Raw genomic sequence first — 13,865 nt, 5'->3', positions numbered from 1 at the left:
CACCGATTGTGATGAAGTTAGCCGGGATAGTCACCAATATCACTCCCATATGTTGTTCCAGGAAAAGACCTTTATTTGCACACTAGCAGCAATAGAAAGAAAGTAAAACAGGTAGATAAAAATAAATTTGGCGATTTCTAGGTCTCTGTAGAATTGAGTGACTGGAGGCAGCAAAGTAAAAACAGCAACTTGAACGAAAGATCAATTTAGGCAGATTCAGATTTATTGTATTTATAAATATGTCCAAATACAACTCATCTTAGACAAAATGCTCATAGTATCAGTAAGGAAGTAAAGTTACATCCAACTTTGTTTTTTTCCCTGATATATTAGATGAAAAGTGATGGGACCTGGTTTCCTACATTCCACCACTTTTTATAAGTTGAGTCATTTCTGTTGAACTTAACAAGCAAAAGGAATTTAACCCTTATCTGCCTCCATAATACTTGGATCTTACTGAATAAAATATCTCACAAAACATGAACAACAACATTTTTAAGTGTTAGAGAATAAATATTAAAGTTATAAATAAATATTAAACTGATGCAGACAAGAAATGCACCTGACAGGACAATAAATATGATGTATATGAAATAGAATAATATTAAATTACTCAAACTGTCCAAATGTAAACAAGAATTGCTTCAATGCAACAATTACTAAAGCCGCAATATTCTGTGATCCAGTTGTTCAGAAATCTTGAGGGTAATATTGGTTTCACTCAGCGCTACACTCATAGACCCATTGATAGAAGTCAGCTGAAACTCACCAGGCCCCTGATTCCCACATTCCTTGTGATGTTTCCTGGAAAACTTATTAAATAGTACTGCGCATCATTAAAAAATGTGAAATAAAACTGTGTGGGGATATTAGCAAGAGTGACATACTACAGTCCAGAAGATCTGCTGGGCTATTCTGCTGATATCCTAAGGTTATCAGATTATCAAGTTTTATGTTATGTGTGTTGCTTGGATTTCTAGCATCTGCAGATATTCTCTTGTCTATATTCTGATTTGTTTGTTCGTAACTATTTAAGGGCCAAAAAGCAATCTTTCTTAGCAAAATTGCTAAAATTAAATCATATAATGACTGGTAGATAAATTGAGGTATTTAGCATCCCAATTCTGAATTGATTCGACGTACTTCAATGACACGTTGCTCACTCAGGTTGAAGATTAACAGAGATGATCGATGGAAGAAGAAAACATATCCTGCAAGACAATATAAAAGAAAATCTCAATTGAGATTCCACAATTTGTTTGAAACACTTTCCAGATAGATTTTTTAATATCTGCATTTGCACAGAGTATTTTATGTCCTCTTTTATCTGAACAATCAGGTCCCGATGCAAGTTGGGGAAGTCTGTTCTAATTCGCTACGTTCTCTGAAGATCTTAACTAAAAGAAGTTGAGTCATATGTTTTCACTGTTGATGTTCAAAGCAGAATGTTTTTTAAAACTATTGTTCTAGATTTGTTTCAGGAACAATGCAATTTCTGAAGTTGTTAATGACTTGGAGAGGGAATGAAATCAGCAGAGATTAATCAAGAAAAGACAACTAAACTCTTGAATCAAGAAATAGAAGGAAAACTGAGATAAATGGTCATTTGCCAACAATATCCCATTGAACTAACAGTGGGATCCAAGAAGCACCTGCATGTATTTACCCTTTTATTCAAAAACAAGGATGACAAACAAGAGAAAATGAAGCAGTGTGGATCAGTATTATATGTTTATTTGTCAGCATCATTATATGTATTTTCTTAATTAAACAGCAAAATCCTTTATACAATTGTCAGTAATATGACCCAGGTTCAATTCTGATCTCTGGTGTTGTCTTTTAGACTGCAAACATCCTGCTCTCTCTTGGATGCTCCAGTCCCCAGTTTCCTTCAATGCCTGAAATAATTGCTCTCTGCTAGTTTACTTGGTTAGTGTAAATTGCCCTCATTATAGTGGGTAAGTGAGTCAAGGGGCCATACGTGACAGAGTGGGAGTGGGAGGGTGAACAGCCAGTGGTCGTGGTGCACATAGGTACCAACAATATAGGTAAAAAACGGGATGAGGTCCTACAAGGTGAATTTAGGGAGTTAGGAGATAAACTAAAAAGTAGGACCACAAAGGTAATAATCTCTGGATTACCACCAGTGCCACGTGCTAGTCAGAGTAGAAATAGGAGGATATATCAGATGAATACGTGGCTTGAAAAATGGTGCAAGGGGGAAGGATTCAAATTTCTGGGGCATTGGAACCAGTTCTGGAGGAGCTGGGACTGGTACAAACAGGACGGTCTGCACCTGGGCTGGACTGGAACCAATATCCTAGGGGGAGTATTTGCTATTGTTGTTCAGGAGGATTTAAACTAATGTGGCAGGGGGATGGGAACAAGTGCAGAGAGACAGAGGGGTATAAAATGAGGGTAGAAGCAAAAAGTAGTAAGGTGAAAAGTAAAAGTGGCAGGCAGGCAAATCCAGGGCAAAAATCAAAAAGGACCACTTTTCAACATAATTGTATAAGGGCTAGGAGTGTTGTAAAAACAAGCCTGAAGGCTTTGTGTATCAATGCAAGGAGCATTCGTAACAAGATGGATGAATTGAAAGTGCAGATAGTTATTAATGAATATGATATAGTTGGGATCACAGAGACATGGCTCCAGGGTGACCAAGGATGGGAGCTCAACATTCAGGGATATTCAAGATTCAGGAGGGATAGACATGAAAAAAAAGGAGGTGGGGTAGCATTGCTGGTTAGAGAGGAGATTAACGCAATAGAAAGGAAGAACATTAGCCAGGAGGATGTGGAATCGATATGGGTAGAGCTGCATAACACTAAGGGGCAGAAAACACTGGTGGGAGTTGTGTACAGGCCACCTAACAGTAGTAGTGACGTTGAGGATGCCATTAAACAGGAAATTACTTGTAGAAATGCGTGCAATAAAGGAACAGCAGTTATAATGGGTGACTTCAATCTACATATAGATTGGGTGAACCAAATTGGTAAGGGTGCTGAGGAAGAGGATTTCTTGGAATGTATGCGGAATAGTTTTCTGAACCAACATGTCGAGGAACCAACTAGAGAGCAGGCCATTCTAGACTGGGTTTTGAGCAATGAGGAAGGGTTAATTAGCAATCTTGTTGTGAGAGGCCCCTTGGGTAAGAGTGACCATAATATGGTGGAATTCTTCATTAAGATGGAGGGTGACATAGTTAATTCAGAAACAAAGGTTCTGAACTTAAAGAAGGGTAAATTTGAAGGTATGAGACGTGAATTAGCTATGATAGACTGGCAAATGATACTTACAGGGTTAACGGTGGATATGCAATGGCAAGCATTTAAAGATCGCATGGATGAACTACAACAATTGTTCATCCCAGTTTGGCAAAAGAATAAACCAAGGAAGGTAGTGCACCCGTGGCTGACAAGGGAAATTAGGGATAGTGTCAATTCCAAAGAAGAAACATACAAATTAGCCAGAGAAAGTGGCTCACCTGAGGACTGGGAGAAATTCAGAGTCCAGCAGAGGAGGACAAAGGGTTTAATTAGGAAAGAGAAAAAAAGATTATGGGAGAAAACTGGCAGGAAACATAAAAACTGACTGTAAAAGCTTTCATAGATATGTGAAAAGAAAAAGATTGGTTAAGACAATTGTAGGTCCCTTACAGTCAGAATCAGGTGAATTGATCATGGGGAGCAAGGACCTGGCAGACTAACTGAATAACTACTTTGGATCTGTCTTCACTAAGGAGGGCATAAATAATCTTCTGGAAATTGTAGGGGACCGAGGGTCTAGTGAGATGGGGGAACTGAGGGAAATACATGTTAGTAGGGAAGTGGTGTTAGGTAAATTGAAGGGATTAAAGGCAGATAAAGCCCCAGGGCCAGATGGTCTGCATCCCAGAGTGCTTAAGGAAGTAGCACAAGAAATAGTGGATGCATTAGTGATAATTTTTCAAAACTCTTTAGATTCTGGGCTAGATCCTGAGGATTGGAGTGTGGCTAATGTAACCCCGCTTTTTAAAAATGGAGGGAGAGAGAAACTGGGGAATTATGGACCGGTTAGCCTAACATCGGTGGTAGGGAAAATGCTAGAGTCAGTTATCAAAGATGTGATAACAGCACATTTGGAAAGCGGTGAAATCATTGGACAAAGTCAGCATGGATTTGTGAAAGGAAAATCATGTCTGACAAATCTCACAGAATTTTTCGAGGATGTAACTAGTAGAGTGGATAGGGGAGAACCAGTGGATGTGGTATATTTGGATTTTCAAAAGGCTTTTGACAAGGTCCCACACTGGAGATTAGTGTGCAAACTTAAAGCACACGGTATTGGGGGTATGGTATTGATGTGGATAGAGAATTGGTTGGCAGACAGGAAGCAAAGAGTGGGAATAAACGAGACCTTTTCAGAATGGCAGGCAGTGATGGGTGGGGTACCGCAAGGCTCAGTGCTGGGACCCCAGTTGTTTACAATATATATTAATGACTTAGATGAGAGAATTAAATGCAGCATCTCCAAGTTTGCGGATGACACGAAGCTGGGTGGTAGTGTTAGCTGTGAGGAGGATGGTAAAAGGATGCAGGATGACTTGGATAGGTTAGGTGAGTAGGCAAATTCATGGCAGATGCAATTTAATGTGGATAAATGTAAGGTTATCCACTTTGGTGGCAAAAACAGGAAAACAGATTATTATCTGAATTGTGGCCGATTAGGAAAAGGGAAGGTGCAACGAGACCTGGGTGTCATTATACACCAGTCATTGAAAGTGGGCATGCAGGTACAGCAGGCGGTGAAAAAGGCGAATGGTATGCTGGCATTCATAGCAAGAGGATTTGAGTACAGGAGCAGGGAGGTACTACTGCAGTTATACAAGGCCTTGGTGAGACCACACCTGGAGTATTGTGTGCAGTTTTGATCCCCTAATCTGAGGAAAGACATTCTTGCCATAGAGGGAGTACAAAGAAGGTTCACCAGATTGACTCCTGGGATGGCAGGACTTTCATATGATGAAAGACTGGATCGACTAGGCTAATACTTTCTGGAATTTAGAAGATTGAGGGGGGATCTTATTGAAATGTATAAAATTCTAAAGGGATTGAACAGGCTAGATGCAGGAAGATTGTTCCCGATATTGGGGAAGTCCAGAACGAGGGGTCACAGTTTGAGGATAAAGGAGAAGTCTTTTAGGACCGAGATTAGGAAAAACTTCTTCACACAGAGAGTGGTGAATCTGTGGAATTCTCTGCCACAGGAAACATTTGAGGCCAGTTCATTGGCTATATTTAAGAGGGAGTTAGATATGGCCCTTGTGACTAAAGGGATCAGGGGGTATGGAGGGAAGACAGGTACAGGGTTCTGAGTTGGATGATCAGCCATGACCATACTGAATGGCGGTGCAGGCTCGAAAGGCCGAATGGCCTACTCCTGCACCTATTTTTCTATGTTTCTAATAGGAGACATGGAAATAAGAGTGAGGATCAGGTTGCTCTGAAAGCTGGTGCAGAGTCAATGGACCAATGACCTCTTTCTGTGTCATAATGAAATATATGTTATGACTGTCAGTAAACAAGAAACATTTGATTTAATTGCTCTAAACCCAATATTGGTCAGCTTAAGTCACATCTCCAAAGATCTGGGATCAGATTTATAATCACAATAATGCATATGATCAGGTTAACTCAGTGAGGTTTAAGAAACCAAGTAAAATATTTCTGTAACAAAACTTTTGATATGTCAGCATCTGAATTAGGAGTGGATGTAGGCCTTTGAGTCTCAGGAATCTGGCCTATTCTCTAATACCATGGATAAACTGATTGGGAGCTCAATGGATTCCTGCTAACTCCATTTACACTCGGCAGCCTTTCATTACCTCAGCATGTGCTGGTTTTAATTTCGAAGGTAACCAAATACTGCTTTAGTAATTGAAGAAAACACATTGTACTGTAAATACATATTTCAATATTACAAAAATTATCTATATCTAAATTTACCATGAAGTTCGTATGCTGCATTCAACCTAGAAGGAACTCCTAGCCAGTCATCCACAATGCGGCGTGGGTAACCTTCATCCATCGTCTGTTTAATTTCATCATAACTAGAGATCAAAAGACAAGTAAAGGAAATGAACCATCAATTTAGTTATCTTAGAACTGGATTGTACATATTCTTACAAAAAAAAAATCACAAAATGTATCCCAAAAATAAATGTAAGCACTGTTCATGTGATTTACACCTATAAACAATTATGGGAAAGGGAACTGCACAAGTCCCAAGGACTGAGACCTCACTCAGTGTTTTGCCTCTCCGGACACTTTGTTCTGCAGTAAATAAAAGAGTGTTAAATCTGAAGGGCATCTTCTTCACAGGACGTGCTCCCTCACTGGCTGCCACGGAGTAGATAGAGATGCAGCAGGAGGTTGAAGGGGAGCGGCTGAGGAGGCATTCTCGGTCTGGCATAATAGTAACTCTGCAGGAGCTGGTTATCGTCAACTCCTCCATCCGCCACAGGAGCCCAGGGACAGAGCCTTGCTGAAAGGCATCTCACCTCTTCGCATGTCAGCTTACACTGGCAAAGGGGAACTCCTCACAGAACGTACATTTTATGCAGGGCTCTCAGATCTTTAGGTGAGGTACCACCCAGCAGGAAATAGAGAATTTGTAGTAAGCCACTACAAAAGATAGTAAGCACTTGGGCAGGATTAAAAGAACGAGTCATAGGTTACAATCAGTGATGGTGGACAGACACAGCAACAAATGAGAAGCCATCTCATCTGCATTCTTCCACATTTGAAATAGGAGGAGGGTCACTTGGCATGCACTGTGGACTATCCCTTTGCAGATTGTTTCGTCTTTTTATTTGAGAAACCTTTACAGTTCAGCCAGAAATAGCGACAAGTGATCAAATCTTCTGTAACTAACAGCTAAAATTAGGCAGTAGACAATAAAACAGCCTGGTTGAAGTGCTCATATAAATAATTTATATCGATCAAACCATTACCTCCAATACTGCCCCTTTGCAAAGAATAATGTTTTTGAAGTCTTCTTAATATGAAAAGCGGCTTCTATTTTCCTGACGTATCTTGGAATACCAAATTCATAGATGGACTTTGGATATCCTGGCAAAACGTCATAGCCATTAATGGCCCAGTATTTCATTCCTATTGGATTATAGAACATATGTTAATATCTGCACTTCAGCAAAAGTGCTTTCACCCCAATAATATCCCCTCAAGGGGGCACCATTTTCTTTGGAATGCTAAGCAGGCAACCAGTTCCCAAGCCTCCCTTGACATATCTTTTTGGTTTCTTTCTCGTTGATGTCTTTTTGCAGGATTTGCAATTCCGAGAAAGAACTTTGGATACCTCTAGAATATTATTGCTTCCAAAGCAAATAAATTATTCAAAATATCTAAAGCCATAAATTAAAAATTAAATAGGAATGTGTTCTACCTTTTTGAAAACATGAGCTAACTGATTCACTGCACTTCTGCTGTTTCCATCCCTATCTAATCCCATAATCACACTGCTATGTTCTCCAGTGAAGAGAAAGGAGACAGACTCACCCTTAATGACAATGAGTAAACCATTTGCATGATTTTCATACGCAGCATGAATTTTGGCAGGAAGCTTTGGCCAGAATGACTTTATTAAACTCAGCTCAGCAGTAGGTTGTCGTGGATGGGTCCTCCATAAAAACCTAGAGAAATAGTAAGAATTTATTAGAACGTACAAGTAGTTCATCTGAGAAACTTCTGGGACTTTTCACTATGTATTTTCTTAATTTAATACTACATATGCAAATAATTACAAAAAGCTTATTCTTTTAGATATTCACAGATTTTAAAACACAGAGATTTATTCCATACATGAATACCATTTCTAAATGAGAAAAGTGAATACACTTGAAAATATTTCACTGGGGGCAGAAGACTATAGGATATTATAGGATTATAAAGGCAAGTAATTTTACTCTACAACTACCACTGTGCTAGAATAGCTAATTTTTTTGTTTCATCAGTTGAGCATAGGGACCAAAGGAGCAGGAATAGTCTATACAACCTTCTAACTTTCTCTCGCTTGATTCAACACCTTGATGGGAGCATTGACTTGGCTTTTGGAGAACAATACATTACCATTCAATAGAAAAAGGCAGGAATATTTGCTAGCAAGATAATCAAATATTTCTAAAAACATCTGCAACATGAAACTACATTATTATTCTGATTAATACAGTTCTGAGATATTCTGTACAAATCATACCCATCCTTAAAATGTATTATCTCTCCACGAAGAGTAGCAGCAGCATCTATGTGCAAGTAAGGATCACAGACTTCGGGGGTTTTTGCTGGTGGGGTATACTCCTTATTTGACGAACCTTGTGTAAAATAAACAAAGATATAGGAAAAAATTGTCACAAACACTATTCAGTGCCGTGATAGCTCTCACTAGCTACAGCAGATTCACACCCAGACTCATTGTAATTCTAGTGTGAGTTTTGCAAGATTTATAGCCAATCAATGACAATAACGTTCCCAGTTAGGTTTGATTTTTTTGTTCTGTTCGTTCTCAGAAGGGCTAATTGCCCTCAAGGAAATGGCAATGGTGACCCGCCTTCTAGAAACACTGAAGTACTTGCGGTAAAAATAAAAGCAGTGGATTGCTACATATTTCCCTTACTGATCTTCCGACTACAATTGAGGATGATGGCAACTCTAAAAAGCAACATGGGCAGAACATTTGTCATTATTGCTCAGAAAGTGACTGTACTGTTCTTTCAATGTATAAGACTCAGTCAAGGAAATTTAACCAATGTCTGCAAAGAAAGATATATTAGAAAGTAAGTGTTCAACATACACACTTTATGACTGGTGTGCATCTAACTAAAGCTAAGTCCGAAAGAGATCTGCTGATCATGGTCTGAGTTATTATTTAATGTAGAAGTGTTCAATGAAGTGTATATAATGCTTTAAAATATCATTAAATTAGAGATCTGCTGATCATGGTCTGAGTTATTATTTAATGTAGAAGTGTTCAATGAAGTGTATATAATGGTTTAAAATATCATTAAATTAGAGATCTGCTGATCATGGTCTGAGTTATTAATTAATGTAGAAGTGTTCAATGAAGTGTATATAATGGTTTAAAATATCATTAAATTAGTGATGTATTTTTGTAAAATGCTGGGACATATTGTTTCTGGCTTTGGTTAATTAATGGAATTGAGGGTGTATACATACCCATCCAAACATGTCTTGAAGAATAAGTTATGAGGAAAATTATTAAAGGAGCTCCCTGTGAAGGGACATCATACAATAATCTAAACAGCGTTGGGAAGGTTTCTATGGAACGTACTTCAAGCCCTGCCAGAACAAGGAAATCTTCTTCTTGGGCATTTGAGATACTTCTCTCTTATCACTATGGGAACATACATTATTTATGCCCTTCTCTGCAACAGTATAATTAACTGTGAAGTCAGAAATTACAAGGACTTTGCAACACCTGATCATTATGGTAAGATAGTTCTTTCTGGCCTCAGTTAAACAATATTGCAGGTAAAGAGTCAAGCACTGAAACTTGTACCAAACAATCCAGTTTACACCGAATCCAAGCGTCCAGCAGAAGTAGGTTACAGCATTTTGTTTATTTTGGATAAATGACTGGCTACAAAGTATATTTATTCTTTATAAGTTGTTTGAATTATACTATAATTCTGCATTGACAGTATTGCCATTGATTATTAAGGAATTCAGAGTTTACTTAATGCTTAAACTTACCATACAGAGCCTGGATTCCTTCAACATCATCCAGGGAGAGGCGGAACCCTTTCATTGTTGAGTATGTGTACATTGGGTACATCAGTGCCCCAGGATCCTGAGAGTGAGCAAGTCCCAAAGCATGGCCAAACTCATGGGCAGCCACAAGAAAAAGGTTATATCCTAAGCAGAGGAATCACAAGACAGCAAGTTTTAAACCTGTTACGACATGTGGTCCTCTTGCAAATACTGAAAGTGATTATCAAACAATGTCTGAAAAACAAAGTTCTAACCACATGGAATATGCAAGGAATAAGTTCTTAACTCCAGTTAAATAACCTATTCCCTTTTCCTCAGGCATGCCTTAAATAGGATCAATATGTTTCATCGACAAATACTTTAAACAAGATAAATTTCATGGTGAACAGCTTTAACAATTTATAAATAATTATATTTCTGTGCGATGATAAACTAAAGTAATACTTCAGCACTAAATCACCAATGGGAAATTAGATTTTACAACAATAAATTCCAAAGAAAACATATTCTCAAAATTAATTTTGTTAGCTCACAACTTAGTTGGCATTTTGCCAATGATTATTATAGTGATAATATTAATCAATGTTTTCACCATTTGATCCTGTTGTCCAAGTTTCATCCTCATCAAAGTGAGCGTCCCCTCCAATCCCTTTGCCTGGAGGAAAGGCATGGGCCAGTAAACTTCCAGGTCCATCAAATGGGTAATTATCACCGTGTTCTGTGTATGATGAAAAACTGCATCAGGGATGACTTTGGAAACTGATTTTACTGCACCTTTAGCGCAGCATTACAAAATGTAGCAAAATATTCAGGTAGAGAAATAAAAAGATAAGTTCTCCCATTTGGCCAATTCTACCTCCCCACCAAGTTCATAAGGAAAGCTCTTAATCATCTGAAAATCTTGTCAGTGCGATTTCTGCTTCATATGAGGCAGGTGAGATACAGGAACTATCAAGGCATCTCACTGGAGAGCAACAGATTCAGACGAATACAATGCTGAGTAATTTGGAACTCTAGGTGAATGATTTTGAGGACTGAATAAACTTGATACGAGTCTGCTAAACTCGATAGCTAAACTATCTTTGTGGAAACATTTCAGTTATTCCAATGACCTGTGGAAATCCATTTGAAAACTTTGTTGCCCTTGGAAAGACTAGATGGAACTTGTTTGGCTAACTGTCCTTAGTTTACTTTCAAAATTAAATTACATATTAAAACAGTGTCCAATGCCACCAGAGAATGGGTGTTAGTCTCTATCTCTGGCCACTTAAACTCTGTATTCCTGACTCCAATCACACTGCACAAGCATCAGTGACTTTTTGATGCAACACAATGGAACTTCACCTGTGGCCATGCGGTGAGCTACTAACAACCCCATGACTTTTTAAAGGAGATTGTTTGATGTGGAATGAGAAGCCCTGGATCCATTTTCTCGTTCTACTTTACACAAACTAGTTTTGCACATCATGGGGCAAACCGTAATGTTATATGAACATGTTCTCTTAGCACTGGTCAGTGGTTAAATCTGGAATTCTGTAGGTCAAGGTGCTTTTGAAGTGCAGAATTCCTTCTCAACCTTAAAACTCCAGAGAAAATGGGAACTTCAGCTCAGCAAAAAATAAAATCAGATCTATTTTTCTTTAATTTATTCATGCGTGGAATTCAGATACCCCTAAACTGAGGAGGATAATTGAGAGCCAATTACATTGGTGGGTCTGGAGTCACACACAGGCCAGACAATGTAAAGGCTGCAAAATTCATTCCTTAAAGAACATTAGTGAAAATTATTTCCTTTTCTAACAATCATGGATACTACCTTTTTAAAAGATGTCACACTTCCTGAAATGCTCAATGTTAATTTCTCCAGCTGACATTGAGGGAATTCAACTTCCATCTCTGTATCAATGGCCTAGAACCCTGCTTATTTAACCACTATTTTGCCGCACCCCACTGATAATATTAAGTTTGTGTTTCCTTCCACCGTCATGAACTATGAACTTCAAACATTCATTGGGCCATGATACTTTTAAATTCGGGGCAATCAGAAATTTTGAAGATTTGCTTTGTGAAAGTATTACATGCAAAAATAACATAGTCATAAGAACTTTTGAAGCAACAAATTAAACAAATCTGTTAATACCTTGAGCCGCAAATGTGATCATGATATCAGCTTCTCCCTCATAGATTCTGCTGAATTTTAAGGGAGTGACATCGCTCCAAACTTCAAAAGCTTTCTCGATCGCGAAATCTACCTTAGCAGCTGGAATATCTGGTGTATAGTTTAAAATCCTTCAATGGAGGAAACACAATGTAAGAATTTGTTCTGAATACAATTGATCAACTCTTGCTGCATTGAGATATTTTTCAGCAAATGTCACCAGTCAGGCTTTTCCTGTGCCCTTTGAGTTGAAGATGTCTTGTGCTGTAAGTTGCTGAAACGGTGAGCTGGGGAATGGTGTGGCAAGAGCAGTGAGGTATCTTGAAGTATGATGAAAAACAAGGTGTAAAATCTACATCATTCATCAATATGATTTATGGATTGAAAAAAAAACAGAACTAAGTGAGAAGGAGGATAAATTTTGAGTAGTTAAAATAGACTCAAATCAGGGAGTGATGTAGAAATAAAAGAAAAACTGAATGAAGGGAAAAGGAAAAAGAGGTGGCAATTTTTAATAAAAGGTATCTGGAAAGGACCCACAAAGCCCTGGATGAAACTGAGAAGCTTAAACTGTTGTCTTTCTGAAGCAGGTTAATTGCTATTAAATTGATAATTATTTTGCCATGTGTAGATTACCCAAGCTCACAATTATCAGCTTAATGGTCAACTGAAGTGGAAATTCACAGGTTCCTTAAAATAACAAACAGAGTAAAGGTGAGATGCTGTTTCTTCAGTGACAACTCTAACACTGCTTTCAATCAATCAGAAAATTCTGTATGTTTGCAGTTTAAGGCTTTCACTTAACCTCATAAACTTATAGACTAGATGAAGTACTAATAAAATTGTGCACTAACATATTTTAGCCGAACCAACCATTGAAGTGATATTGTGAAGAACAGTACCTGTATGTTACGTTGTTCTTTTCCCATTTATTTTTAGTTGGGAAGTGATTATATTCGGCAATGTCAGGAACTCCACATCGAGGCTTTTTCATTACTTCCAGAGTTTCAGAAGTTAATGAGCCAGTTATCTTCAGGCCAAAATATTCTTGCATTTTCCTAATCTTCGGTGATAATATATCATTCGCTTCATGGTATTGACGCTTCCTCATGATGCTTGCAGGTGTTTCTTTAAGTTGGTAAAGTTGGTTCAGATAATTCTTTAAAACAAAAGTTTCAATATCATTAATATTGCCTTTACTTGTTAAGAAAAATAAACTTATACCAGCAAAGTGCATTTTGCAGCTTATTGTCAGTTGTATCCTTACATACCTTAGCCAACTGCCAATCTTTCTCATTTATCTCAGCTTCCAGAAGTCGAGGAGCAGCAGAAGAAAATGTTGCATAAGCTAAAACAAATAAAACTGGAGACCAGAGGAACTTCATCTTCTCTTTCTCACCAGAGTTTTTGCAGAAAACTTCTGATGCTTGGTTTCTCCTGGAGAGTTTTTATACTACTGTATGTGTTATGATTCACATGTGATTAAGAGCTAACTGACAGCTGTGTCATGTCTTGTGAGGCATTCGCAGGAAGCCCATTTAAGGGCATGCTTTCATTTCTTCATCAAAATCTTTCAGCTATTCTTAAAAATAGATCAACTGAGCAGCTACTCAGTCACATTCAAGTCAACCAACATCTATAAAATGTGCTGTCACAAGTAATTTTCATCTTAGCACAATATATAGCTATTATGTATATTTTGTTCTTTATTTTATAAATAATACAGCATGATAACAGGTTCTAATAGCCCAATTTCACTCATGTGACCAATTAACCTACTAACTCATATGTCTTTGGAGAATGGGAGGAAACAGAGCACCAGGAGGAAACTCACATGGTTTGGAGAGAGCATATAGACTCCATAAAGGCAGCAATAGAATTCAACCAAGGACACTAGTGCTGTAAAAATTTCATGCAAA

The 13,865-nt window shown here is 38.1% G+C and overlaps 1 protein-coding gene across 1 annotated transcript; it reads right to left on the bottom strand.

Moving 5' to 3' along the window:
* Window positions 1-215: 215 nt before the first annotated feature.
* On the bottom strand, window positions 216-13,272 carry LOC134349457 (collagenase 3-like). The gene is made up of 10 exons (XM_063053788.1): window positions 13,218-13,272; window positions 12,849-13,105; window positions 11,929-12,077; window positions 10,381-10,506; window positions 9,771-9,932; window positions 8,257-8,371; window positions 7,560-7,693; window positions 6,995-7,154; window positions 5,988-6,091; window positions 216-1,211 (listed from the first exon to the last, which is right to left on the bottom strand). The coding sequence occupies exons 2-10, from the start codon at window positions 13,055-13,057 to the stop codon at window positions 1,111-1,113; spliced, it is 1,260 nt and encodes a 419-aa protein (XP_062909858.1). The 5' UTR covers window positions 13,058-13,105; window positions 13,218-13,272; the 3' UTR covers window positions 216-1,110.
* Window positions 13,273-13,865: the final 593 nt, after the last annotated feature.

The sequence above is a fragment of the Mobula hypostoma genome, chromosome 7 (assembly GCF_963921235.1).
Source record: "Mobula hypostoma chromosome 7, sMobHyp1.1, whole genome shotgun sequence".
NCBI classification, from domain to species: domain Eukaryota; kingdom Metazoa; phylum Chordata; class Chondrichthyes; order Myliobatiformes; family Myliobatidae; genus Mobula; species Mobula hypostoma.
Note: the sequence above shows the minus strand (reverse complement) of the source record. Positions and strands in the feature narration are given on the sequence as shown.